Source organism: Lepidochelys kempii, chromosome 26 (assembly GCF_965140265.1).
Source record: "Lepidochelys kempii isolate rLepKem1 chromosome 26, rLepKem1.hap2, whole genome shotgun sequence".
Taxonomy (NCBI): domain Eukaryota; kingdom Metazoa; phylum Chordata; order Testudines; family Cheloniidae; genus Lepidochelys; species Lepidochelys kempii.
Genome location: NC_133281.1, coordinates 6,077,504 through 6,104,845, shown reverse-complemented (window position 1 = coordinate 6,104,845; position 27,342 = coordinate 6,077,504). Strand labels below are relative to the sequence as shown.

Genomic DNA, 27,342 nt, shown 5'->3' with positions numbered 1-27,342 from the left:
GTGCAAGCGACTTATCAATAAACCCTGTTCAGTTTTGAATGTTAAAAATAAAGCAACACCAACATCTCAGCACCTGACCTGGGATTCTCTGCAAGAGCAACAGCCCCCTCTTCTGGTGTAACACAGCAAATCCAGGCAGAACATGGGAATCGGGCACTGGCTTGGCGAGTTTTCAGTAGAGGGGGTGGTGAAGACGAGCTACCCCCAAGTACAATTTAAAAATGAAGCCCATTCCAGACCATAATGCTTCCCCGTGAAAGCCCTGGGACAGTAAAGGACAACACTATTTACAGAATACCGATTGGGGGACAACTCACAGGCATTTGCTGGAATAGTACCAGCTACTGCTCTGCCTTTCAGACAAGGATCTGAGCACCTTACAACTATAATTAACCCTCAACCTACCTGGGGAGGGAGGTGAAATGTAGGAATATCAGCAACCTCTAGCCTGCAATGCAGCAGCTGTGGTGAATGCACTATCCCACAGTTTAAGGTAGGAAGGGAAGAAGAATCCATTGGAAACAAAAGAGGGAATTTAGCCAGGCACAGTAGTGTTAGCTGAGTTGGAGTTTCACTGTATTTAAACACCCGCATCTTTAAGAAAAGACTGGCCATCTTTAATCACTATGATTATTCAGCCCCTCTTACGCAGAGGACTCCGTCCTAGAGCACAGCTCCATGAGCCATGCTAAGAGGAGAGTACCTACCAGATCCAGGGCACCACAGAGGTAGTCTGAGGCTATGGTGATAACCATGGTATTAATACACCTAAATAAAATAGAACTTCCTGCACCCCCAACCTGCTTCTTCGAAGCCTCCCATCAAGTCCTGAGTCAGCCCAGCCAGACTTTGCGGCAGGAGACAGTGTGGGCCAGTGCCTCAGGCAATGGACGGAGTCAGGAAACCTGCATTCTATTCCTGGCTCGGCTGGGTGACGGGTAAGTTACTTCCCCTCTCTGTGTCTGATTCCCCATCTGTCAAAAACTGATCTTCCTTTTTATAGGGTGCGAGATCTCTGGCCAAAGTGTTATACATAAGAAGTAGGTAGCAGTGTTACCATGTGAGATCACCACAACAGTGGTGTGGCTGCAGGTCATGTGACATGGAAAGGGCATTCCTATCCCAAAAATATCACTCTGAGGAACAAATCCCTGTGCAAACAGAAGCAGGATTTTCCTCTCCAGGCCTTATATGCCAATGACTGGAAACCCACTGACCAAAGCAGACTGTGAAGATCTTCAAAAAGATCTCACAAAACTAAGTGATTGGACAAAATGGCAAATGAAATTTAATGTAGATAAATGTACAAAAAATAACCCCAACTATACATACAATATGATGGGGGATAATGTAGCTACAACTAATCAGGAGAAAAGTCTTGGAGTCATCGTGGATAGTTCTCTGAAGACGTCCACACAGTGTGCAACCGGCAGTCAAAAAAGCAAACGGGAAGTTCGGAATCATTAAAAAAGGGATAGAGAATAAGACGGAGAATATCTTATTGCCCTTATATAAATCCATGGTACACCCACATCTTGAATACTGCGTAGATGTGGTCCCCTCAACTCAAAAAAAAAAAAAAAAAAAGACATACTGGCATTAGAAAAGGTTCAGAAAAGGGCAACTAAAATGATTAGGGCAGAGGTGGGCAAACTACGGCTCGCAGGACCCTCCTGCCCGGCCCCTGAGCTGCTGGCCAGGGAGGCTCGCCCCCTCCCCTGTTGCCTCAGCTCTCAGCGCCGCTGGTGCAATACTCTGGGCATGGGGCTGTGAGCTCCTGGGGCAATCCCCGGCCTGACCTGGTGCTCTGTGCTGTGCAGCTGGCTCCAGCCGGGCGGCCCAGGTGCCTGCCCTGACGCAGCTGGGCCACCAGCCACTGGTGCTCCAGGCAGCATGGTAAGGGGGCAGAGAGTCCGGGTTGGATAGAGGGCAGGGGAGTTTGGGGGGTGGTCAGGGGTGTGGATAGGGGTTGGGGCAGTCAGAGGGCGGGAAACAGTGGGGTTGAATGGGGACAGGGGTTCCGGGGGCAGTTAGGGAGATGGGATAGTTGGAGGGGGCAGGGGTCCGTGGGGGGCAGTCAGAAAGGAGAGTAGGGGTTGGATGGGGCAGCGGGAGGCAGTCAGGGAACAGGGAGAAGAGGTGGTTGGATGGGGCAGGGATCCTGGGGGGGGGCAGTCAGGAAGGAGAGGGGGGGTTGGATGGGGAGGCAGGGGGTCCGGGGGCGGTCAGGGGCCAGAGAGCGGGGGCAGGGGGTGGATGGGGCAGGGGTCCTGGCAGGGCTGTCAGGGGACGAGAAGCAGGAGGGGACAGATAGGGGGTGAGGGCTGGGCCACAGCTGGCTGTTTGGGGAGACACAGCCTCCCCTAACCGGCCCTCCATACAATTTCTGAAACCCGATGTGGCCCTCGGGCCAAAAAGTTTACCAGCCCCTGAATTAGGGGTTTGGAACAGGTCCCATATGAGGAGAGATTAAAGAGGCTAGGACTTTTCAGCTTGGAAAAGAGGAGACTAGGGGGATATGATAGAGGTATATAAAATCATGAGTGGTGTGGAGAAAGTGAATAAGGAAAAGTTATATACTTGTTCCCATAATATAAGAACTAGGGGCCACCAAATGAAATTAATGGCAGCAGGTTTAAAACAAATAAAAGGAAGTTCTTCTTCACTCAGCACACAGTCAACCTGTGAAACTCCTTGCCTGAGGAGGTTGTGAAGCCTAGGACTATAACAGGGTTTAAAAGAGAACTGGATCAATTCGTGGAAATTAAGCCCATTAATGGCTATTAGCCAGGATGGGTAAGGAATGGTGTTCCTAGCCTCTGTTTGTCAGAGGGTGGAGATGGATGGCAGAAGAGAGAGATCACTTGATTATTACCTGTTAGGTTCACTCCCTCTAGGGCACCTGGCATTGGCCACTGTCGGTAGACAGGATACTGGGCTTGATGGACCTTTGGTCTGACCCAGTATGGCCATTCTTATGTTCTTGTTCTTATGATCCTCAGACGCACCACAGTGAATTCGATTTAAATAAAGACTCCAGAGCCAAATGACTGTCATTTAATTTTTAACTTTTTTTTTTAAAGATGACTTCCAATTTACATTAAGACAGTTCTAACAAATTCATTCCTTGTTCACAAAAAAGAGAAATTATATTAAATAATTTCTGCCAATAAATAACATTTTTCACCATTTTTCTTTAAACATAACTAAAAAAAGCAAGAAAAAAGGAGGCAGTCTCCAGGCAACGGGCATATGCTCCTTCAGCGGCGAGAACCTAAGTTATCATCACCATATCCAACACATGTTCTTAGGGGCTTGACCATCCTTTGGGTCTGAGGCAGACAAGCCTCCGAGCTGTTCCGTTACAAGAATCTAGCTAGGTAAGATTTACCCGAGTGTGGTGGTGTGCCAAGGAAGGCCCTTAAAAATAGGTGTGCGGGATGGCATCACAGTAAAAGGTTCTCCCAAAACAAGGTGAATGCACCTTTGTTCCCAATGCTAAAATATCCCATTGCTGACTCCCTCCTTGTTACATGCACCTTGCTATAACATGCAAAAATAAGACAGGCTGCTAGGGACAGCCTTGTGGAGAAAGGAGTGCACTGCCCTTAATAGTCTGGAGTTCCATGGACTGATTGTACTCCTTGGCTTTTGTGTTTTTTTTATTATTATTTATTTATTTATTTATTTTTTTTTTTGCAAAGTCTCATTTGTCAAGCTTCTGCAGCTGGCTGGCAAGAGGGGATGGAAACAGAGGACGGAATGGAGCTCTGAGATGAGGCCTCTTTAGACATGCATAGTTCCAAGGCAGAACCAGTGCTGGGTTTCTGGGAGATGGGATGGGGAGCTGGAAGAGGAGAAACTACTTCATGTCTCTGCAATACTTTTGCACTGGGAGCAGGGGAAATATTTAAGCACCTCCCTCTCTCAGACATGGCTTTGAAGGCCACAGTTCTTTGCACTCGTCTGTTACAATGCAGAAGGACAGGAGCCCCTCTCACACCAAAGGCTGTGGTTGTGGGATGATGCTTTGCTGGGAATGAGCTCTGCTTTCTTTCCAGAGCTGCCCAGCACTCAAAGGCCTAGGCTTCGAGGTATCTCTCCCCCTCCTTCCTTGGGACACAAAGAACAGAAGTGACGGGGACTGCAAGGTTTAAATGCTTAGCACTGAAGGTTGGTTCACATACTGTTTACATTTTAAAAGCAAAAATCCTGGCCACTCCTGGCTCTGATTGCAGGTGGAATCTCAACATGCCCAAGACAACCACAGCTGGTGATGGTACACTCTTCCCCGACTGTCAATGCACGATCACCACTGCTCACAGACTGCTACCCACTTACAGCACCACTCGGCGCAACAGGAGCTAGTTAACCTCTGAATTAAACAGGAAAAGCCAGGACAGGGAAGGTTACAAGATGAACATCAATTAAGGGGTAATTAACACCCACTCTCCCCAATCTGCGCTGCTGCTCACCCCCTCGCCCCATTAAGAACACTGCATACTGTGCTGAAGAAACACAGACCCTGGCACTGTTCCCATAGCAACGGGAGGCTGTTCTTCGCCTGACAGCATCCTATCTGCATGGGCTTGTGTGGGATATGGAATACGTTTCCAGCAGCTCTCAGCTTGATCGAATAAGGAGGGGAAAGACCGGATAGCTCCATGTCTGCATGGGGAAGCCATGAGTCACCCAGAGAGCTCCTTCCGCCCACAACATGCTGGGCTAGTGACTGCTGTCAGAGCCGCTCAGTACTGCTCATTCAAACTGATTGTGACTAATGTGAGAGCTGGGCTCCTCCCCATCGGAGACAGCCTCATTGACTGACAATTAGCAGAGGACTCGGGACTCCTGTTTAAGGAACACCCAACAATTAGCAAGCTTAAAAACAAGCCCCCTCTGGCTCAATATATTGCTAAGTCACAAGCCAATCAGAATTTAGGAAGCCAGCTGTCACCCCCAGTTATGTCCCCCGATTATTTGAGGATAATTGCGGCAAGCACGCAGCTCCAGTAACTATGGTTTCGAAGCTCCATGCTTTGCAAACACCACTTAAGCAATGCTATGGTGAGCCTCCAGGTTTGAAACAGAAACTGATCTTTTTCTTTGAGGAGTAAGGGCAAAGAGGGTTACAGTAGAAGCTGGTAGGGCTGAAGTGCGACCTGCTTTTAAAAAAAAGCACAGAACAGGACAGCGTTTCATGAACAAACCCCTTTTCTTTTCAAGAAAGCCAACACCAGCAGCCCAGAGCCCAGGAGCAAAGCTTCCGTTGTAACTGGCGCAGAAACAACGGTCAGTGTTAAGCTTCCAAAGCGTGATGAGCAGAGGATACCTTGGCAGTGTCTTCTCCTCCCACCATTACTATGTACAGGAGGGATCCCACCTAGTCAAACATCTGCCCCCTGTTATTCACTAACCCCTAAGGAGGGACAGATTCATCTCCTTCTGGTGCCTGCCACATGGCTCTTGAACCAGAGATGCTGCTCAGAGAAGATCTCAGCCAGGTCAGAGTGTGTAGGGCAGCATACTGCACTACCATCCATCTTTTAAAAGGAAGATGTAATGTTTAGGTCTATTCCTGCTTTGGAACAGATGCCATAGAAAGAAAAGGGATAACGAAAGGGACCCCTTGCCCCACATGGAGTAAGAAACAGACAAGCCTTCCAAAAACACTCACTTTCACAAAGCGGCAGTCATGTAAAAAAAATGGTGACACGTGACTGTAAGAGTCCATCGCTAAAACCCCCATCTGCTCAGATGCAGTGTCCTAAATAACTGGTATGAAATTAAGTTTGTGACATATCATTAGAAGTGACAATTTAAAAGATTCCTGTAAGGCAGCTGCCTTCCTCTGGGACTGAGAATCAACGACTATGCCCACAGCATGAAGGAAAGATAGTAACATCAAGGGACTTCAAGACAAAACAGAGAACAGGGTGTGTGGATCACCTAGAGGGTAGAGTTTAACCCTGCTCATCTGCCTCATCTGCTTGGTGGCACGAGATGTCATACATTTGTTCAAGTGGGAAGGCGAGTGAAAAGCAGCCAGGGACTAGCATTTGAGTGATGCTGCTTTGCAATAGAATAAAGAGGAGGGGATTTAGCTAAAATGACCAATAAGGGAAAGGCAGGAAATGAGGAGTATGCATTTTGTAAAAATAAGCAACCAGGTTTGGATTTTTCAAAGTCGGTTTCAAAACTGGATTCAGTCAAAGTCTGAATAAGTAAATGAACCAAACTGGGTACTTTGCTTATTTAGATTCCAACTTCAAAACACTTTACAGTGTATAGTGGCCATCTTTTGGCATCCCCACTGGTGCATTTATAGTAGAAACCCACCATCCCCGAAAGAGATCTCCTTTCCCCCTACTCACTAAGAGATATACTATACAAACTGCCTTCAAGAATCTCTAGCCCAGATCCACTGAGTTCTCCAAGCCACTTTTCTTCTCTAAAAATTGTCCTCCGCAGTACAACCAAAGGACACAGAGGTTTCCAAGAACGTACGTGTTTCACAAGTCCCTCTCTGCACTGACCATTCAACAGCACAGATATTTAGGGGAAGGGGGCAATGATCAATATACATCACCAATCCTTCCCCATGCCATCTATCCACTTATCTGTGGCCAGGTAAATTACTCCCTCTTTCAGATGGAGTCACTGATGTTCCCTGGATGGCTCACCATCTTCCATACAGCATACATCTTCCATACCTCCACTGGCCACTAGGTTCTTGCTCGCCTAATCCCTTATAGTGGGTGGGTGTGGGGTTGGTCTGTCTGTCCTGGTTGTTACTGCCTGTGGCAACACCAACACCAAGGGCTTGTCAAGACACAGTGCACGGCAAGCTAGGGTGTAAATCCTAGTACATTAACTGGCTACATGGATCTTGCTGTTGTGCACTAAATGCTCCCTAGTATGCACTGACCTACTCCTGTTTCAATGGACTGTAAATCAAAATGCATGGTGTTCTGTAAAGAACATTTAGATGCACTTCAAGTGTTGTCTGTACTGATGGAACGATGCAAATGGTTTGCTTCACAGAGTCTGAAAACCAAAAGCTTTAGAAAGAATAGTGACTAGAGGGGATGCTTTCCCATGCCCACCTTCCAGGTCATACTAACAAGTTTTTCGTTCTATTGGAATCCTGAAAAAAATATGCTAGAACTGGAAAATTTGTACCCTTATCCCCAAGAGATAATGCAACACCCCAGCTGGAATCTGAACTATCCACTTTAACATCACCTAGGATAAAAATTCTTCCAAAAAGTGAAGGATGGGTCTAAGCCAGTCGCACCACGCAGCATGCCATCTTCCACAAAATCAATTGCTAAAGCAGCGGATGCAGCTAGACAACAAAAGTTGAAGAAAACAACAGCAAACTCAGTGAAGACAGTTGTGAAAACATGTTTTAAAATGAAAGTTGCTGCTTTTGAAAGCACAGGCTAATTTAAAACTGTACCAAAGTCAAAGTTGCTTGGGACTCTGTGTGGGTTTTTTTTTTTAAATCCTCAGAGGATCCCCTTCTGTGTGGGAGAGGTCAGCTGTACAGCACAACACTTCATATATGCACTAGCAATTAGATTGGTTTCTAAATTAAAAAAGATGGACTTTTTATATACTGAACATAAATTAAAAAATTACAAAATGGTCACCTTTCTTACAGAATGGATGCAAACTGGATTATGAACGTGCCTCCAGGTTAAGTTTATTTCTCCCCATCCCTATCCCACCCCAATAATAAATAAATAAAATTCATTAAGTTTTGGATCCTTTAGTGGTGCAGATTGGGCATTAGAACCATTACTAAGCTTTCTTCCCTGTGCCATTCTTTTCCGCAGAGTTTGTTGAGGTTACCAAGTTCACCGGCCCGTCTGGGTGCACTGAATCTTTGCGCGGCGGCATGCGTTCGTTAATGCGGTCCAACCCTCTGGCTTCTTCGAAGCTGCGGATCTTGTGCTGCGGTGAAAATCCACGGATGGCTAGAGCAAGGAGGGGAAAGAAGAGCGTCAGTCTGTGCAACAGCATACCAAGGAACAGCCTATCAGCACACACCATACTACAGAACCGAGAGTCGTGGCTACAGAGCACATGTCTGGTTAAGAAAAAGTAAGTAGCAGATCTCTGTATGATTCTGTTATTGTCTCATGCACTTGGCAGAGTTCTATTGGTGACATGTAGAGTTGCATTACGTTTCACTAAACCGATTTCTAGGGCCCAGTTCAATTTACTCAGCAGCACAAATAAAGCCAGTGCTCATTTGCATGGTTTTCACTTATGACTTCCCTTGCGATACTGTTTAGCGGGGGCAACTTGCAGGCCAGACATGTGCCCTGTGTTCTGAAGAGTTAATGCAGTGAAATAGCAGCACACTTTCAAAGCTGAAAAACGTAATACTAAAAAAAATAGTGAGGACAAATCAACAAAGGGTGTTTTACTTCAACACAAAAACCACGCACTGCAACACCACAAAGAGGAGAAAGAGCTAATCCTTGGATCGGAAAGGAAGCATTTTATCTTGCATGACCAGGAGCTAAACACATGGGACAGAGCCCCACTGCAGATGCGTATGTCTTTGTTTCTACTCAACCTTGCAGTAATTCAAGTTCCTTGCAGGGACTGCCCTACACAAAGCATTTAGCTGGTTTGCTTTACAATAGATTTAAGTAAAAGGTTTTGCTCCAAGTGTTTTTAAAGATTAAATTCTTTCGGATATCGTAATCTCCAAATAGTGCGGTTTTACCCAATGTAAATCCGATAAAATTGCGAAGGAGAAAGTAAGTTTCCAAAGCAGTAATTTCATTACTCTGGTATTACTACTTTAACTGCAGAGAGGATACTGCCTCTCCACACTGTGTTAACTCCACCCGAAGGTTAGGGAAAGGCTGAGATCAGATCCCAAGGAGCCACGATAGCAATAAATACAATCAAATATTTCCTATATTGTTTTGGTCAACTGTTCTTGCAGCCTTCAGAAACATATCGTCAAAGGCCCGAGCTGAGCAACAAACCATCCAGTGATGAAGTTTCAGGAATCAACACTCGGACCTTGATGAGACACCCGAATTCTCAGTCTGGGATCCTGCTACAGAAATACAGCAGTCCCAGAAGCCCGGTCTCATGAAATTAAGCATTCCAACTCATCTCTGGGACACCAAGGCTGAGACAGATCTGAGGTAGCCCAATATGTTATTTATTTCCCCAGAAGGGGCCAATCTTCCCCCCTTTTTGGTGATGCAAGAGTAAAAAGCTTTCATACTGCTGATAAAGCTCCTTAAAATTAGCAGACAAACATGATTGAGTCTCTCGCAGGATTCTAGCCATACCTTCCCGTGCCTCTACCGCTTCTACTGTGGCTGTAAGACAGGAGGAACAGTGGCATGCAAAAATGAAGACAGAAAAGAGTGAGTGAACTAACATTACTGCTGCCATTAGAGACCCACAACCTTCCCCGCCCCAGTAAGGATCGTGATGAAGATCAGCTGGCAGAGAAGGACTGACAGGAACTAGAGACAGAAGGACTGGAAGGGGATTTCACTCAGCTGGGATTTTCAGCTGAGGATTCAAGCTTCAGGCTGTTTGGGAGCCTCCTTCCTCTTTGTGGCACGAAGTTCACCATCCATGTCAAACTGCTGAGTCCAAAAAAATTAACAAAGCAACTAACAGGGCTGGCCTTTCAGCACCCCCTGGGCCAGGTGCATGTGTGTCCCATGACAGCCATGGGGCTGGTACCTCCCAAACTGAAGAATGCCACATTTAATGGGCACCAGCTATTGCCTTCAGCTCAGTGATGCTCTGGGAAGGAGACTTCCATGGATGGAACTCACTGCCTCCTGGAGATTGCAGTGCACAAACCTACCTGTGGCAGAAGTGCCCTTGTCATTTAAAGAAGCAGCTGACCTTAACCAACAGGCTGGCACTTGGACAGGAGGGGAAGGAAAGGGGGTTGGCTCCTTTTCTGGCAGCGGAGTGCTGAGTAGCACAGTAACTAGGCTGTTCGGCTCCTGATGTCTTGAAGTAGAACGCAGCACAGGCAGATATTTCAAACCTACTTGGCTTCAACTCCTCCCACAAAAAGGGTTACTAAGCAACAGGACACCATAAGGTTTCAGCAATGTCATGTCTCCCTCCGCCCCCGGAACGGCTGTGATTGTCAACGTGCTTGTGCGCTTAACCCCTGTCAGAACACCTGGTAGCAAGGCATTCTCAATGGAGGGACCTTGACTGGAATCTATTTCCCCTTTAGGCTTGAGAGTGCCTGAGATTGTTAAATCCTTGTGGCATAATGCACAGGTCACGTGTTCAGGCTTCCAGACAGAGGGTGAGGAAGGGATAGCGTTGTGCGTTAACATTGTAGCTCTGGGTTGAGCATCTTTAGTTGACTCTTGTTAATCTCATGTCATGAAAGATCTGTAAATGGCGCAGAGACGGTGAGAAGGGGAGCAAACCAACTCCCAGCCCCCCCGCCCTCACAATGAGGGCACAAGATGACCCAATACAACACTGAATGCTCACAACTCAGTGTGGACATTATCTGTGGAATGCATGACAGAACAAGGGAGTTTCTAGAGTGGTTTTTGAAGGAGGGCATTTGGTGCATGTTCCAAGCATATGGGTAGCATGGAAGGCAGCATGAAGTTAGGAGTGGACAAGAAGGACAAGGAATGACCAGGAGAGAGACTTGGGGAGAGCATGAGAAGCAGGATGGTGCTTAAGAGCTGAGCATGGAGATGCAGGTAGCAGTGGAGTTATGATTGCCTTGAAGGTGAGAAGCTCAGACTTCATACAGAAGAGGGGAAGTCAACAGAGACTGAACGAGGAGGAGGAAGGACAGGGTAAGAGCAGCAGGAATTATCTAATTGATCTGCCATCTCTCTTACTATTATGATCAAACCACAAAGCTCACTATGAAGCTGTGTAAAGCTAAAATCCTTCACTTCAGGTCAAAGCGTAGCTCTTCAGAAACTTTGGGACATGTCTGCATTGCACCTCACCCCTGAGGAGGTGGGCGTTCTGGGGAGAGGAATAACCTAAAAAAGCAATAGACAGAAGTCTGTGTCCTAAGCTTGTTTGCATCTCTCCGGTCTATAACATGCATCATCCTTCAAACTAGAGCTGCATAAAACAATGCTACATGACTAAGTCCGGCTCTAGTCTTTTGTATCCCAAGGTCATCAGAACACCTTCAAGGTGAACACCTGCTCTCTCACCTACTGACTTTCTATTCTCATGCCTGTAGCTTAATCAGTGTGGCAGAAATCACCTTGGACAGAGCATAAAGTAAACTCGCACATCTCCTTGGACAAAGAAAACCTACAAAGCTTGGGAAGATGCTACATCCTCTAAACCCAATAGCAAGTCTCCTCTCAAGCACCCATGAAATATTTAAACAAAGAGACACAGTCCCAGAACACATCTCTTTCTGAGCCATCAGGAAATCACCCAATGCTCATTGGAAAGAAAAGCAGGCCAATTATATGCCAGTACTGAAGACCTGGCAGCAGGAAAGGATTAAAACACTAGATTACGGGATTCCCTCTGGGGGACACACGTTACGATAATAACTCATTCCCTGACCACCAGCCAATCTCCACCCCCTGTGGCCTGAAACACACTACTTATGTGAGGTTTGATCAGTGCTACTCTCAGAACGTTAATATAATTTGAGACTGATTGGTGGGAAGCCCAGGTGGGGAGCAACAAGCGTACTTGCCAAAAATACAGAGAAAGTAACAAGCATACAGGAAAGCTACTCAAACCCAATGGACCAAGTCACTGGGATTGCCAAGTTTGAACTTCAAAAACATACTTGAGAGAACTAACCTATTTCAAAGTAAAAATATAAGTTCCCCCCTCCTGGAATCATAATATTAGGGTTGAAAACAAAGGGATTTATTTTGACAAAAAAACCCTAAAAAGCAGACTCATTTATCGTACTATTCATGTACATTGTTACACAGCAGCAGCAGAGTAGCTGAAGCAGAGAATGCCTGGAGGCAATGCTAAGAGCGGGGGGACAACCCTTTGACCACGAGATTATACTAGTATTTTAGAAAAGACCTCCCACCCCAGTTTGTATCACTTCATACCAGGAGTTCTCAACCGTTCCCTCCTAAGACCCCACACAATGGTCCTCCCGAGAATCCTTTGCCCCCATTCCCATGGTGCTGCAGGAGAGGAACTGTAGGAACTGGCCCAATGGTTTATGGTGGCACCTGAAGGCCAGATATTTCCGTGCTAGCTCTGCTTCAGCAGAACACCAGATATGGCAAATAGAGAATCTTGACTCCTCCAAACAAGTGCTGGTGGCTCCCTCGCATGTCCCAAGCCACACGTCGAGAAGCACCTATGTACACGTGTAACACTGGAGCATGAGATACACTGTGCATGGAGCTCACTGAAAGGGTTATTTCGCATGTACTCACCAGTCTGTAGAGTCTGCTTTCCCCCTGAGAGGACTCCCAGGGGCAGTGTACCTGTGGGAGTCAGGCCCTTGAGAGTCAGCACACTCTCACTCTCCTCTCTGAAAAAAAAGGATGTAGAAGGATGGATTACTCTTATCAGAACCAGCATTTAGGCAAGAGGGTTACAGCCAGCGGCATGCTCACTAAAATATTCCTTCCCTCCTAGGGGAATGCTACGTACTTACCTTTGGGTAACCCTCAAGCCTAGGTCTGTACCATCTTGGCAGTAAACTGCCGAAGGTGATCCAAACAGCTTCCATTTGATGTCTTTTTCCACCAGGAAGTTTAATACAACCTTGCAGGCTCAGATGCTCTATTTACTAGGACGACGTGCAGCAAAGCCAATGGCAACTTCAACCAATACTTCCTTATTTAAATGAAATGCACCTCTGATCTGGAGGGATCCCCACTACAGGTCTAATCTTTTCTGTTGATGAGGATGCTAGCTTTGATGGGATGGAGGTTTTTGTAGTCCCCGAAGAACAGGACTGACCATCAGCTTTGCAGCACCAGACTACGGATAGATGGGAGCAATTTCCCCAAACCCAGACTCCCCATTTTGATATAGTTTTGCAGTCTCTCTCAGCTGGATTCCTGCCTGCATACTACTACCTTCACTCATACGGGTCAGACAGAGGAGCAACCCCCCACTACCCAGATTGCACTTTAAGCTCACACACAAAACACTCCCAAGTTGCCTTCTTACCGGAGAACTGAAAAAACACGCGCCATCTTCCCAATGGCTCTGATCTTATTCCTGATGATCTCCTTACGGACGGTCGTGCCTGCTTTGAAAGAAAACAAATTGTGTAAGGATTTTCTGCCCTCCTTTTAAAGCCACAGGTAATGTCAGTATGCGGCATCTGTCTGGCTCTAGGAAAGAGAAATCATGGATTACAAATTTACAGTTATGTTCTCTAGAAAACAATCTCTTGGGAGGGAGTAGGAATGGAAATGAGAATGGTGACACTGACAAAATGACACAGAATAAAGGTCTAAGGAAAGAGCAGAACCACCAGAAGAATGGATCTCACAGTTCTTGCGGGAAGCAGCAGATCTTTACTCGACAGGTCAGATCACGTTACACAGAATGTAACACAAATGACTCAGCCATGTAGACAGTTTGGTAAGGCAGAACACAGACAAATCTGACCGCTGATGAATACCTTGGAATGCTGGGCTGTGCTTGTAGAAGGGAGAGTGGTCACACAAGCATCACCTCTGGCATAAACACACACTGCCTTGCAACTCTGCTTTGACTCTCACTCAAACATACAGTGAGGTAGGTGTACTCCCCTTTTACTATGTATGCTGGGAGAAAAACATGGAAGGTGATTGATGATAAAATAGGATAGATACATCTCCTCTCAGCTAAGACTCTTCAAATGGCACTATCAAACATTAGAACAGTACAAGCCGAACTGGAGATTGAACATGCACCAATGGTTCAGCCATGCACTAGGTGGCTGCATTTGGAAGCCAAATAGAAATGTGACCCCAACTCTCAAGTTCCTAGAGGAACATAGCAGGGTTAAAAAACCACACGGCGCTTATGTTAAAACTGAAAGGGGGATGGAGAGCCTCCCCAACTAGTCAGCTATTCAAATCCACTCCAAGGAATCTGGTGACACAGGCAGTGAGAATTAAGCTTGCAGCAAATTCTAGCTGGGTACCTTTCTGATAGCTTGAAATGTAGTGATCTTCAGGGAGAGGAGACACCAAGAAACAAGGAGATGAAGACAGAGATAGAAGAAACAAATTTAATTTTCATGGGAGGGAGGGGGAAAAAAAAAATCAAAAATGAAATTCAATGGGAGAAGCGGGTTAAAGTCTCCACCTGTTGATAGAAGTGGCACCTTGTTACATTATACCTCCCTACTACTTCCATGCCACATTTACTTTATTTTCTCTCAGTACTTTTCCATTTATCAAAATTTATGTATTACTCCACCTGCATTCAGCTTTCTTCACACATCATCACTTCAAAAATCACTAATCAAGACCAAATAATTGGCTGCTATTTCTGGAGCTAGTATGAAAAGGAAGGACAAATTGGCCCAGTGCTTGAGTGTTAAAGTTTAGATCTAGAGGGGCAGAGTAGCAGCGGAAAGACTGTCTGCAGCAGTAGATTGGGTAATAATGTTTGAGTCAGAAAAAATAAAATGGGGAATAATCCCATGACCTCGTAATGCCAGGAAATCATTCTTCAGATTATCTAGCGAGGAGTGCATTGCCACAAATAAGTACAACCCTATGCACTTCACTGTCACTAGATCGCAAAGGGACAGTTTTGTTTCTAGTTCTAAAGTGGATGCCAATCTCTTAGCTTAGCTTTAAACCATTCCCTCACCACTGTTATCAGCCCAACTTGTAATAAAGGTTGTTACCTTCCAAAGTTTCATCACCATCTGAAATCAACTCATCATCAGAGCATATGTTGAGGATGTTGACCAGCATCTCTGTGACTGCAAGAAGTAGTGACAAATCGGTAGGAAGATTAGAGGGGACTGGCGCTCACACAGCTCAAGGGGGGAGGGTATCTGAGATGGTGAGCTGGATTGAACCAATGAGATCAGTCATTTATACATTTGAAGAGGGAGCCCAAAGATATTTTATAGCTACATTCTGCAGCATCTTTCATTGCAGAGGATCCCAAAATACATTTGATTAGATACTTGAGATCCTCCGTCATAGAGGTGGGCGCAATCTGAGCATTGCACAGAATGCTGCACAACTGCATGGGAACTGGTCAGGGAGTATGGTATCCACAGTGTTCATGCAGAAGAGATTGGGTCTCAGTTAAGGGCCCTTCCCATTCCCCCTCATCTCCCCCTACCCCATAAAAACTGCATAATACTCCATCTGTTTCAGGGAATGTCGGCTCTTCTGGAATTTCAATCTTTGGTTCAACAGAGTCAACATTTTAGACCTTTAAGCTATCCCCAAAACCTAAAGCCCTGAAAGAGAATCTAGACTGTTTGGGAGAGAGCAGTGCTCCTTTATGAAGAAGCTGGAATTTTGGCACAATCTGTTTTTTTAGGCAGCCATACCTTATTAAAGCTGAAATCAAAGCCTCTCCCTGATTGTGGTGAATGCTCTTTCTGATGGACCACACATCTACATCGTATTTACCTCTTTCTTTGTGTACCATGGAAGATGTCAGCACAGTTGGGGGAATTACCTAATCAGGGCTGGTTCATCAGTACAAAAATACTGTGAAACAGGGACCATTTTATTTAACTTCTTGGTAATGGCAAAGCAGACTTTTTTCCCCAAAGAAACTTAAAATCTGACGAACTTTAGCAATCAGAGTTCTACTACTGTACAATAGGTCATGATAAGTCTGAACTACTTATCCATACCATTTTACACTGCCAAGCTGCACCACATATTTAAAACTTCCGAGATAATCCCTTGATTTGATATTTACAGATATTTAGTTACCCTCAGGAGGCTTTTATCACATACAGTGCTATGATCTGTCACTGTTTAGGCCAAACAGAAATCTGAATGCTTTATTTTTCTTACCCTTTTCCCCTACAAAAGGTAAAGACCATGTGAAGACATCCATGAAGTTTGGAAGCCAGTAGGGGTGTGGAGAACAGTTGAACTGTCTGATGTTCATGACATTGTTTTCATATTTCAGCACAGCAGCTAGAAAAGGAGAGGGAGGGAGTGTGTGTATGCAGGCACTGTGAGCTTTGAGGCGCAAAGACGGTCTCCCTCTAGCACTGAGCGTTAGTGATCAAACAATGACAACCAGTTCCATTTGCGCAGCACCAAACTACTACTTATCTAGAATTAAGAGGCTTAAGTGGTATTTTCAGTTTATCAACGACTACAGGGCATGAAGTTTTAGACATTTCACAATAGCTCATCTTCCATATAGCTCCCCAGGACAATATAATGAGACTCTAAAGAAAAAGTACACTCTGCTCAGAAGCCTCAAAACGGTCACCTCAAAGAAACCGTGAACTAGAAACTCTTGGATCCTAAGTAAAGGTTAGAAAGATAGGCGGAAAGTTTCCCTCACTTCTTATTTAATATCAGAGGGGTTACAGTTTATGAACATGGACAGCAACTGCATGTTACAGTGGCACAGTCACCATTACCAGCATGCATGTCATTCCCCCAGGGCTTATAACTGGACAGTTTACTTATAACAGCATGCAAACTTGCCATCTTAGAGGGGGACGCTTTAATAACCAATTAAAGCCAGTTAAAGTCAGAGTGGGAAAGAAGGGCTCTTGCTTAAGTTTGCTACTTAGTCTAGTTTAGACTAAGAAAAATGCTTTAGCTTTTAGTTTTAGAAACAAGATTCACAACTGCTTTTAGTACTCAGTGTGGTTCTAATTTCACAGCAATCCTCCTTTTCCCAATGCATGTCAATATTCATTTAAGGGCCCCTGATGACATGGTACAAGCTGACACTCCCACAGATACCAGAATCAGAGGTGAAGGCCTATTAAGCACTCTTGACCAAGCAGTTTAAGGTTGCTCCCTCTGAAGCATACACTTGGTCTGCGTCCAGAGTAACTAAGTGATTGCCACCAACTCCTCTTCAAGACTATTCCTCTGCCCTACAGATCAGGCTCTTAGGGAAGAGTTCCTGCTCTCAGCCTAAATTTTACCTTTGCTCATTTTCATCCCATTATTTGTATTTCTAACCACCACGGACTATTCTGAACAATTTTCTTCCTCCTTCTCCTTCATGTTTACATGTGTCAAACGCTTCTAGCTATAGTGTGTCCTGTGGACCCACTGACCTGATGATGTCAACGAAACAGTGCGTGACTTCAGTTAGCAATGACAACAATCTGCTGCCAATTTGAATGCAGCTGCAATGCTAATAGCAGAGCTACTTCTCATTCAGTGCCGTCACCCAAAAAAGGAAAATAATGTGATGCTGAAGTATCTAAGTTCAACTGATTAAAGGAAAGAAATTCAGATCCAAAGCTACTAACTCCATGGTTTCTTTATTCCTTTGTGCACTGGTACTTCAACACATGGGTTGGGATAGGGTCAAGTCATTCACAGAGTGGCAACCTTCACTATGAGTTTACAGGCTTTTGTCAAAATGACACTTAATGAAGCTCTTTTGGATTCAACCCTAGCTTACCCCAGGCACACATCACATTGAAGAGGAGATGTTTTCTTAGGCTTCCATCAGACCACTGTGGCAGATAAAAGGTAATACTAACTTCAGGGATCTTGAGGAGCCTGTTTTGAGCTATCCCACCTCCTTCCCCAGCTGTCACTTCCCAGACACCCACCTCCCCCTGAAAGCTGAGAACCAGATGAGTGGGAGTAGAATCATATCAGCAGGTCAGGCCAGGCTGGTAGAAGAGGGGTAGCAGCACACAGCAGCTAGCACGATGCAGTTGGGCTCAGTGACTAGCATGTTCTGGCTCACAGGCTGTGCGCGCACCTAGGGAAGTGGAAGAGGCTTCATTCAAATGAGAAGGATGGAGTGAGCTGGGGCTACTGCCAACAAAACAGAAGGAGGAAGTTGGAGAGGGGTTTCCTAAGGGTTAATATTAAAACAGCACTGGCATCCAAAACAACTGCAGAGATGTGGCCTTGCCAGCCTTACCCTTGTTGTTATACACATCTAGGTAGTTTGGTGCAGAGAAGATTGTGATTAGCGATGGAAAGCCTGTTGTCTGGCTCTTCCTGTACATTCGGTACCTAGAAGGCAGGGCATGGTGTTAGCATTCTGGTCTGGCTAAGGGTAGGAAAAAAAAAAAAAAAATCAAGAAAACCCATTCTTGCACAGTCCTAGCACTGCAGCACTTACCCGGCATCCTGGGCTTCATGAGCTCGGATTACAGATAACAAACTATTGTTTTGCAAAAATTCACAAACGGCAGGGTAACTGAAAAGAAGAGTTTTAAATACATTAGCAGGTAGCAAAGACAAAAATCCTCCCTCCTCTAGGGAGGCAGGAGAAATGAGAACAAAGAGCATTAATGGTCTCATGAGCTTTGGAATTAAATCTTTAAATGAAAGCACTGCACATAGTTGTGGGCTGATTTCAGACGTACTCAGCATCTTTGCATAGGTCTACCCTACAGCTGGGGGCGAGCCCCCAGCCTGGCTGGCAGACTGATGCTTGCATGGCTCAAGCTAGTGTGCTAAAAAGAGCAGCGTGGATGTTAGTACACCAGTGGAGGCTTGCACTAGCCACCGAGCTCGGATCCACCTGATCCTCTGGCTTCGCGCTTAGGTGGCTAGAGCAAGCCTCAGCCAGTGCAGCAACGTTCCCAATGCTATTCGTAGCAAGCTAGCTAGAGCCCTGCAGTCACAAGTCTATCCATCCAGGTTGGGAGGCTCACTCCCAGCAGCAGTGTAGTCACACCCTTCAAAGCCAATGAAAGCTGCAACCACTCAGCGCCTCTGAAATAAGGCCACAACCATGTATAGTGCCATCTTTTAAAGATTCATCACAAAGCACATTGGAAACAGTCAGTCTGGATTCCTATGCTAAATCCCAACCAGCCAGGTTGCAAGGAGCCAAGTACAAAAAATTAATTTTTTAAAATTATTTCTTTCCTTCTGAAATCCCCTTGATACCTTCTGGCCCCTGAAAGGCTCTCCAAAAGCACCACAACAGGTACCAGAAGTCTCATTACAACCTTGGATACTTGCAATTTCATCAAGTGATGCATCCTGGGGCAGCTTCAGGGAGTCAAGTACCACCCAAGTAGATTTCCCATAGGGGAAAAACAGCTTTAAAGCAAGTTCATGTATTTCTGTGCTAACACAGACAACCCAAGAACTTGGTAAGTAGGGGCATTTAACACCACAATTGGATTTCAATCCCTCTCTCCATTTGCTTTTAAAACACTACCCAGGACAAGTCAGAAGCCATAGTTCATCTGAGCCCCACTGAAACTCTGCTTACCTGTAGAAATAGGAGCAGCCTCGAACAGTGTTGTGAGTGAAATGCTCTAGCGTCTTCTCATTGCCGTAATCCTCTGATGGATCAGACCAGAGTAGGTCACACATCGGACCAAAGGCTGGAGGCTCTTTAAACCTGTCTAACTGGAAGGTGCACACAAAATGAGGACAATTGTGGAGGTCAAGTGGCTTTGTAACGAAGGGGCACATGCCCCTAAGCAGAAGAGCTCTGGAGATGGGCTAGTTCGAATGAATTAGGATTAGAGCTTTGGACACCTCTCTTACTGAGTCTACTCAACAGATTTGAGCTTCCTCCCTTCCCTTTTTCCAATCTTCTGGGGAGCAAAGTCTGAGTGGCAGCCATCTGGTCATCACTTGGATGCTCATGAGTTACCTGGCTTTCTGCCCCTGCCTGCTTTCCCTTTTCCCTCAAAACATTCAGAAAAGATCTTTGCTCTGGGAGAACCAGCATATACTATCTGACTAAGCTCCCTGGTCTAACCACTAGAGAATGTTGCCTACACTCAAAGTGTCTACAGAAATTCAATGCCATCAGCATCAAGGATGTTATTAACTTGTTACATGGTGGAAGAAAAAGTAAATTCTATACAACAACAAAAAACATACTGCAGACTTAAAAATGCAAACTATACCAGTGACAAGCTACCAAGTAGCAATTTAGGAAGAAGAGTTGGAACCAAGTCATAGTAACCAACCCAAAGGCCTTTAATTAGCCTGGAGTTTTGCTGACTGAAGGCCCAACTTTGGGACAATCTGTCAGGCCCTTGCAACCAACCAGCTCTGGCTGCGTGAGAGAACTAAGGATGAGGTGGGAGAGAGAGGAAGAAAAGTGTGTGATCCATTACCCTCAAACACAAAGTAGCTTGAGCTGTGCTGCAGAACTACAGACCATAATGCTGTCTCAAGATACATGGGGGAGTATCACAAACAGCAGATAAAATGGAGGAATATCAAACGTCCATAGCTTGTTTTTCAACGAAGAATGTCAAACTACTTATATGCAGCAGCCACCTGTGGGGTGCAAAGGCTGTTAACCAGTGCACCGAACGCTCCATAATAAGGACTAAGGAGTGTAATGTCTGTGCAATAGACAGGGCTTTGGCTTGTTTACATAGTGTCCAAAAGGCCCACACACACTGAACTGCTTGGAACTCAATTTCTTTACCTCAGAAAGAAAAAAAGCTGATTTTTTCCTGCTTGGATCTTGGGCTCCCAGGAGGGTATCGAACCCGATGCTTAAACTGCAGACAACCCCTTTCGGTAAAGGGATCAAAGAAAGCCCTATTAAGACCAAACTTCAACAATCCAAGATTCCAGAGGAAGCAATAACTCATGTCCACCAGAGATGGGTTGTGTGAGTATGCAACTAAAAATCGAACCCTCGTAATACAAATGCCCAATAAAAATGTCAGTGTGAATGACGAGTGAGATTACTTACTTTCCTAATGTCATCTAGACATGTGATTTCTGGAGACAGTCCTCCATGGACGCACAGGAACTGCTGGTTTAGGAGGGCGGCGAGAGGAAGACAGTCAAATGTATCCATACATGCATCATACACTCGCTCCGAATATTTGATTCGACCTAATGGGGAGAGCAGGCGGGAGAGAGAGAAGATGATTTATCTTCTACCCAATGTGGGTTGATCAAGTTGAATGAAAAGGTTCCAGACCGTTCGTGCATTCAGACTAACATACTACAGGAACTGGCAGCAAAGGCCTTGATCTGTAGGAGCATTGTCAGAGAGACTCCAGGAAGCCAATATAGACAGTGAAATAGAAACAGTCTACACCTATGACATTCTAAGCAAAGCTTTCCTCTAGCCCATTAATAGAGCTGTCTAGGAAAATACTTTATGACCCTGAAAGTCAAAAGGCTTCCAATGTGGCCCCAGTTAGGAACTTTTACTTTAATCTTCTCCCCTCAAGCTCAGAAATTAATTTATCCTAGTGCATATTACCTCCATACCAAGAACTTCCTGGAAGAGGCGCCTCAGCATTTGCCAAAGGTTAGAAAGAACTTGGTTGACTAATAAAATCACGTAAATATCTTACAGTCATATTGCACCTTTCATCTCAAAGGACCCCAAAGAATCTTACAAGCTTCAACCACTATGCAGACTATACACTAGGAACTGCAACAGCTGTTTAACTTGGCACAGCAATACCATGTAACGGTTTAGATCAGGAATTGCAGTTTCAGTTGGATACAAGTGCTCCAAGGGAGACTCGGGGAGGCTAAGGAGCTAGAATTTGACCAGGATGCCAGGGGTTAACACACCAAGTCTTACAAGAAATAGCATATAATCTTTAATGCCCACATATGGTCAGGTTCTCAGCTTTATGCCTCAGCCTGATATCAGGGGGACAATCAACTAGTAGCTGTTCTCTCACCACGCTGAGGCACTAGCTCATTACTGATTCAGAGAGCAAAGAGCCCTTCAGGGCACTTTCAGCACCATTCCCTGCCACTTGTGTTATTTCAGGGGCTCCTGAGTACTGACCTGACCCAACCTTTTCCACCCGAGGCCCGACTGGATTAGAACACAAAGTGATCTGGTTCCTTCCCCTACAAGGAGCCACTGAGAACAAGTTCTCTTATTGAGCGTGCTGAGTTGGCCCAAATGGCTCAAAAAAAAAAAAAAAAAAAGTCACATTCAACAATCTCCACATTAAAATGCATTCTAAAAGCCAATGTTTTCAATTTCTTTTTATGGATACAACAGGAGGTGCTGTTCTAAGCAGCAATATGTCCAGACACCTGCTGGCTTAACCATTAATGCTCTGCAATTGGATGTCTTTTGCTGCTTGTTTTAACAGACAGGCTAGGAAGGTTTTCAGTAAGCGTCACAGAATTGATATGGGTTTCCTAAATGCAGAAACTAAGCTTTCACAACAAGCTGCCAGATGGATTCAGAAACATTCCCCCTCAGGTGTTATTGAAGTAGTAAGACCCTACAACATCATGCAGTCACATTAGGAGATCACCATATCAAAGTACACATCGTCTCATGTCTGGCAGCCATCTTAGATGGTGATGTTTCATCTCAACCATGTCTTGGAAAAATCTTACTGTTACTGTAAGATTGACCTTCATCTACAAGGAAAAAGTGGTATTACTGAATTTTTCGTTTTCTCCTGCCCTTATTTCTGTGGCTCAAAAAGGCTTCTGTAGTGAAACATTTATGTACAAGAAAAGGCAGTTTTTGTTTATTATGCTTTTTAACAGGGGATACTGGGAACAGTATACAGAACCTTTAACCTCTAGCACACTGGCTCAAATCCAGCCCAGCTCAGTCAGGAGCATTAACGACCACCATCAGATGGCTCTTCAGTGTTCAGCACGAAGCAAGCTGTGCCTCAGCTCATTTCTGAACAAACAGGTACTTTCCTGTCACACTTGACCCCTCTGACAGCAGTCTGAGCCACAGAACTGAACTACTGCATGCCTTCTAGAGACAACTCTTTCAGGTAAGGGTCAAAGCACACACAACTGCTGCTTCTGCTATGCTTGTTGTGTGGAGAGAGGATCTCAGTCTCCAGGGCTGGCACGCCACTTGACGTTTCACATACTTTAAAAAGTTATAAATACTATATTTAACTAAAATAAAATTATCTTAGCGGTAATGATTCGCCCAGTACAAACACTAGGAAGAGTCCTTTATTTTCTTCCAGTTGTAATCACCAATTCCAGCTGCACAAACTGAACTGAAAGTCACTTGGCAGTAATTATAGGGTGCTAGGTCTAGAAGCTGTGGGGGAGACGGGGGGACTTTGCATGCAACCATTTGTCAGTAAGACAGGAACACAGGAGATGGGCTTGTGCTCCTTTTATCTGCATTCATATTCCTTTTACCAAGAGAACTCAAATGCTACTTTAGCATATGTTCAGTACTCCATAGGATTGGTTCAACCCAAAATACTGAGCAGCATTTAAAGCAACGTGCTAGAATACTGGAAACAAGAGGACAGCTAGGTGCAGATACATTTGCCAAAGCCAGCTGGGCCATCCAAGGCAGGCCCAATAGAGGACTTCCTGGCCAGGTCGTGCTAGTGCATCTATGTCATTACTGAGGAGAATTGGGCATACTTACATTCCTGTTTAAAGGTGAAGTATTCTGTGAGGTGCCTGCACTCATGGTTCCCTCGAAGCAGGAACAGCGTTTTGGGATGATTTATCTTTAAACTCCATAAATACAGCACACACTACAAACGAGATGGAAGGAGAAGATGGTATGTCATAAAACCTTTTGTAGGGCACTAATCATCTATAGACTTTACTGAGAGTGTTTTGAAATAACATAAGGATGGCCATACTGGATCAGATCAACGGTCCATCTAGCCCAGTATCCTGTCTTCTGACAGTGGCCGGTGCCAGATGATTCGAAGGGGATGAACAGAACACGGGAATTAATCAAATAATCCATCCTTTGTCATCCAGTCCCAGCTTCTGGCAGTCAGAGGTTTAGGGACATCCAGAGCATGGGGTTACCTCCCTGACTATCTTGACTAATAGACATTGATGGACCTATCCTCCATGAACTTAAAATTTAATTCTTTTTTGAACCCAGTTACAGTTTTGGCCTTCACAACATCCACGGCAACAAGTTCCACAGGTTGACTGTGTGTTGTGTGAAATATTTCCTTGTGTTTGTTTTAAACCTGCTGCCCAATAATTTCACTGGGTGACCCCTAGTTCATGTGTTATGTGAAGGGTTAAAGAACACTTCCTTATTCACTTTATCCACACCATTCATGATTTTTTAGACCTCTCACATTGCCCCTTAATTGTCTCTTTTCTAAGATGAACAGTCCTGGTCTTTTTAATCTCTTCTCATATGGAAGCTGTTCCATACCCCGAATAAATTTTGTTGCTTTTCTCTGTACTTTTCCCAACTCTAATATTTTTGAGATGGGACAACTAGTATTCAAGGTGTACCATGAATTTATGTAGTGGCATTATGATATTTTGTCTTATTAGCTATTCCTTTCCTAATGGTTCCTAAATTGTTTGCTTTTTTGACCACTACTGAACATTGAGCAGATGTTTTCAGAGAACTATCCACTATGACTCTAAGATCTTTTTCTTGAGTGGTAACAGCTAATGTTGACCCTTTCACTTTGTATTTATAGTTGGGATTATGTTTACCAATGTGCATTAATTACTTTGCTTTATCAACAGTGAATTTCATTTGCCATTTTGTTGCCAGTCACAAAAGGATCTCACAAAACTGGTTAACTCTTCTCAGTCAGCTTTGGACTTAACTACCTTGAGTAATTTCATATCATCGGCAAACTTTGCCATTTCACCGTTTACCCCTTTTTCCCCACACAATTTATGAATACGTTCAACAGCACTAACCCCAATACAGATCCTTGGGGATTCTGCTATTTACCTCTCTCCACTGTGAAAACTGACCATTTATTCCTATCCTGTGGTTCCTACCTTTGAACCAGTTACTGATCCACAAGAGGACCTTCCCTCTTATCCCACACTGCCTACATTGCTTAATAGCCTTTGGCGAGGGACATTGGGCTTTCTGAAGGTCTAGTACTCTATCACCCTTATCCACAAATTTGTTGACCCCCCTCAAAGAATTCTAATAGATTAGTGAGGCATGATTTCCCTTTACAAAAGCCACGTTGATTCTTCCCCAACATACTGTGTTCATCTCAGTGTCTGATAATTCTGTTCAGTACCAGGCAAATTGGTTGAAACCATAGTACAGAAATTCATTTTACCAGCCTATAATCTTTAGGATCACTTCTGAAGCCTTTAAAAAAAACCCAACATGACATTAGCTATCTTCCTATCATCCGGTACAGAGGCTGATTTAAGCAATAGGTTACATATCACAGTTAGTAGTTCTGCAATTTTGTATCTGAGTTCCTTCAGAACTCTTGGGCAAATACCATCTGGTCCTGGTGACTTATTACCGTTTAATTTATCAATTTGTTCCAAAACCTCCTCTACTGACACCTCAAGCTGGGACCACTCCTCAGATTTGTCACCTAGAAAGAATGGCTCGGGTGTGGGTATCTCACTCTCATTCTCTGCAGTGAATAGCAATGCAAAGAATTCACTGAGCTTCTCTGCAATGGCCTTATCTTCCTTGATTGCTCCTTTACCATTTCGATCGTTGAGTGGTCCCTCTGATTGTTTGGCAGGTTTCCTGCTTCTGATGTACTTCCAAAAAATTTGCTGTTAATTTGTGTGTTTTGCTAGTTGCTCCTCAAATTCTTTTTTGGCCTGCCTAATTATACCTTTACATTTGACTTGCCAGAGTGTATGTTCGCTAGTCCTGCCATGACTGCAGGGGACTGGACTAGATGACCTCTCGAGGTCCCTTCCAGTCCTACGATTCCTTTCTATTTTCCTCCATCGGATCAGACTTCCAATTTTTAAAAGATGTCTATTTATCTCTAAACACCTCTTACTCAGTGGTTTAGCCAAGGAGGCTTTTTTGGTGCTCTTTCCTGTTTTCTCTTTTATTTGGGGTGTACACATAGTTTGAGCCTCTATTACAGTGCTTTTTAAAAGGTTCCATGCAGCTTACAGGCATTTCACTCTGGTGACTCTTCCTTTTAAATTCCATTTAACTAGTCTCCTCACTTTTGTGTTCCCCTTTTTGAAGTTAAATGCTATTGTAGTGGGTTTCTTTGGTATTTTCCCTAAGGATGTTACATTTAATGACATTTATGGTTGCTATTACCAAGCACTTCAACTACATTCACCTCTTGGACTGGATCCTGTGCACCATTTAGGACTAAATCAAGAATTGCCTCTTTCCTTGTGGGTTCCAGGACTAGCTGCTCCAAGAAGTAGTCATTAATGATGTCTAGAAATTGTATTTCTGTATCCCATCCTGACATGACACATTACCAGTCAATATGGGGATAGTTGAAATCCCCCATTATTATTGGTTTCCTGATTTTGTAGCCTCTCTAGTCTCTAAGCATTTCACAATCATAGTCACCATCCTCGTCAGGTGGTCAGTAATATACTGCTACTGCTATACTCTGATTCAAGCATAGAATTTCTATCCATAGAGATTCTGTGTTTGATTCAGTTAAGATTTTTACTATATTTGACTATGCTTTCTTTCACATGTAGTGCCACTGCCCCACTAGTGTGACCTATTCTGTCATTCCTATATATTTTATACCCTAGAATTATCGTCTCTCTTTGATGATCATCATTCCACCAAGTTTCTGTGGTGCCTGTTATATCAATATCCTCATTTAATAACAGGCATTCAAGTTCATCCGTCTTAAAATAAACCCAAAGAGTTGATTTCAAGTAGAACCTTAAGAGCAAGCTAGTTCCATAAGCAGCATCAGATCTTATCTTGGTCAATTTCACCAGTGGGGGGAAAAGCCACAGCACACATTTCTCTATATTAGGCTTGAGCTAGAGAACTGACAGATGAGATCTCATTCAACTGAAACCAACTTTGCATTGGGTGGGGGCAGCTTTTCCTTCCTTCCTCCCTATCAGCAGAAACCAAAGTAAGAACACTCATTTTCAGAGCAGCTAAGCACAAACAGATGGACAGTATCTCTACAGCTGTCCCACCTGCAACCTAAACTGAAGATCATTATGTCCTTGCTGACCATTATATCAAGTGTGTTGAATATTAGTTAGAGCCTCATGTTTCTAGTATGGGGGGGAAAAAAACCAAACTTCTGAGTACATGTTATATTCATGTGATATAGATGCTTGAAGAAATGAAAAAGCCCCAAACAGGAAAAACTCAAAACCCTTTGGGGGCTGAAAAAAGTTTCACAAGCTTGCTTTGAACAGTGTCACTGAACAAGTGCCTCAGTGTCACTGTGGAACAGACCAATATCAAATTGACACGACTGCCTTACTAGGGCCAGAGAAATACTCCAGGCTAGCTTGCCAAGGAAGCTCTGAAGATAAATGTTCTAAAGAGAAGATACTTATATCATCCTGT

At 44.4% G+C, this 27,342-nt stretch overlaps 1 protein-coding gene across 3 annotated transcripts in view; it reads right to left on the bottom strand.

Annotated features, from left to right (window-relative positions):
- Positions 1-3,047: 3,047 nt before the first annotated feature.
- The window catches only part of PPP3CC (protein phosphatase 3 catalytic subunit gamma), a 53,182-nt gene continuing 28,887 nt past the window's right edge, over positions 3,048-27,342 (bottom strand). The window contains exons 4-14 of one of the 3 annotated variants that reach the window (XM_073325349.1): positions 23,479-23,590; positions 20,824-20,969; positions 19,369-19,508; positions 18,262-18,339; positions 18,058-18,152; positions 15,993-16,118; positions 14,852-14,929; positions 13,171-13,252; positions 12,426-12,523; positions 9,327-9,356; positions 3,048-7,982 (exon numbers count right to left, since the gene is read on the bottom strand). In XM_073325349.1, coding sequence (XP_073181450.1) covers positions 7,807-7,982; positions 9,327-9,356; positions 12,426-12,523; positions 13,171-13,252; positions 14,852-14,929; positions 15,993-16,118; positions 18,058-18,152; positions 18,262-18,339; positions 19,369-19,508; positions 20,824-20,969; positions 23,479-23,590 — 1,161 coding nt within the window. In that variant the 3' untranslated portion in view covers positions 3,048-7,806. The remainder of the gene's footprint in view (positions 7,983-9,326; positions 9,357-12,425; positions 12,524-13,170; positions 13,253-14,851; positions 14,930-15,992; positions 16,119-18,057; positions 18,153-18,261; positions 18,340-19,368; positions 19,509-20,823; positions 20,970-23,478; positions 23,591-27,342) is intronic. The other 2 variants (XM_073325350.1, XM_073325351.1) reach the window with 2 other exon arrangements.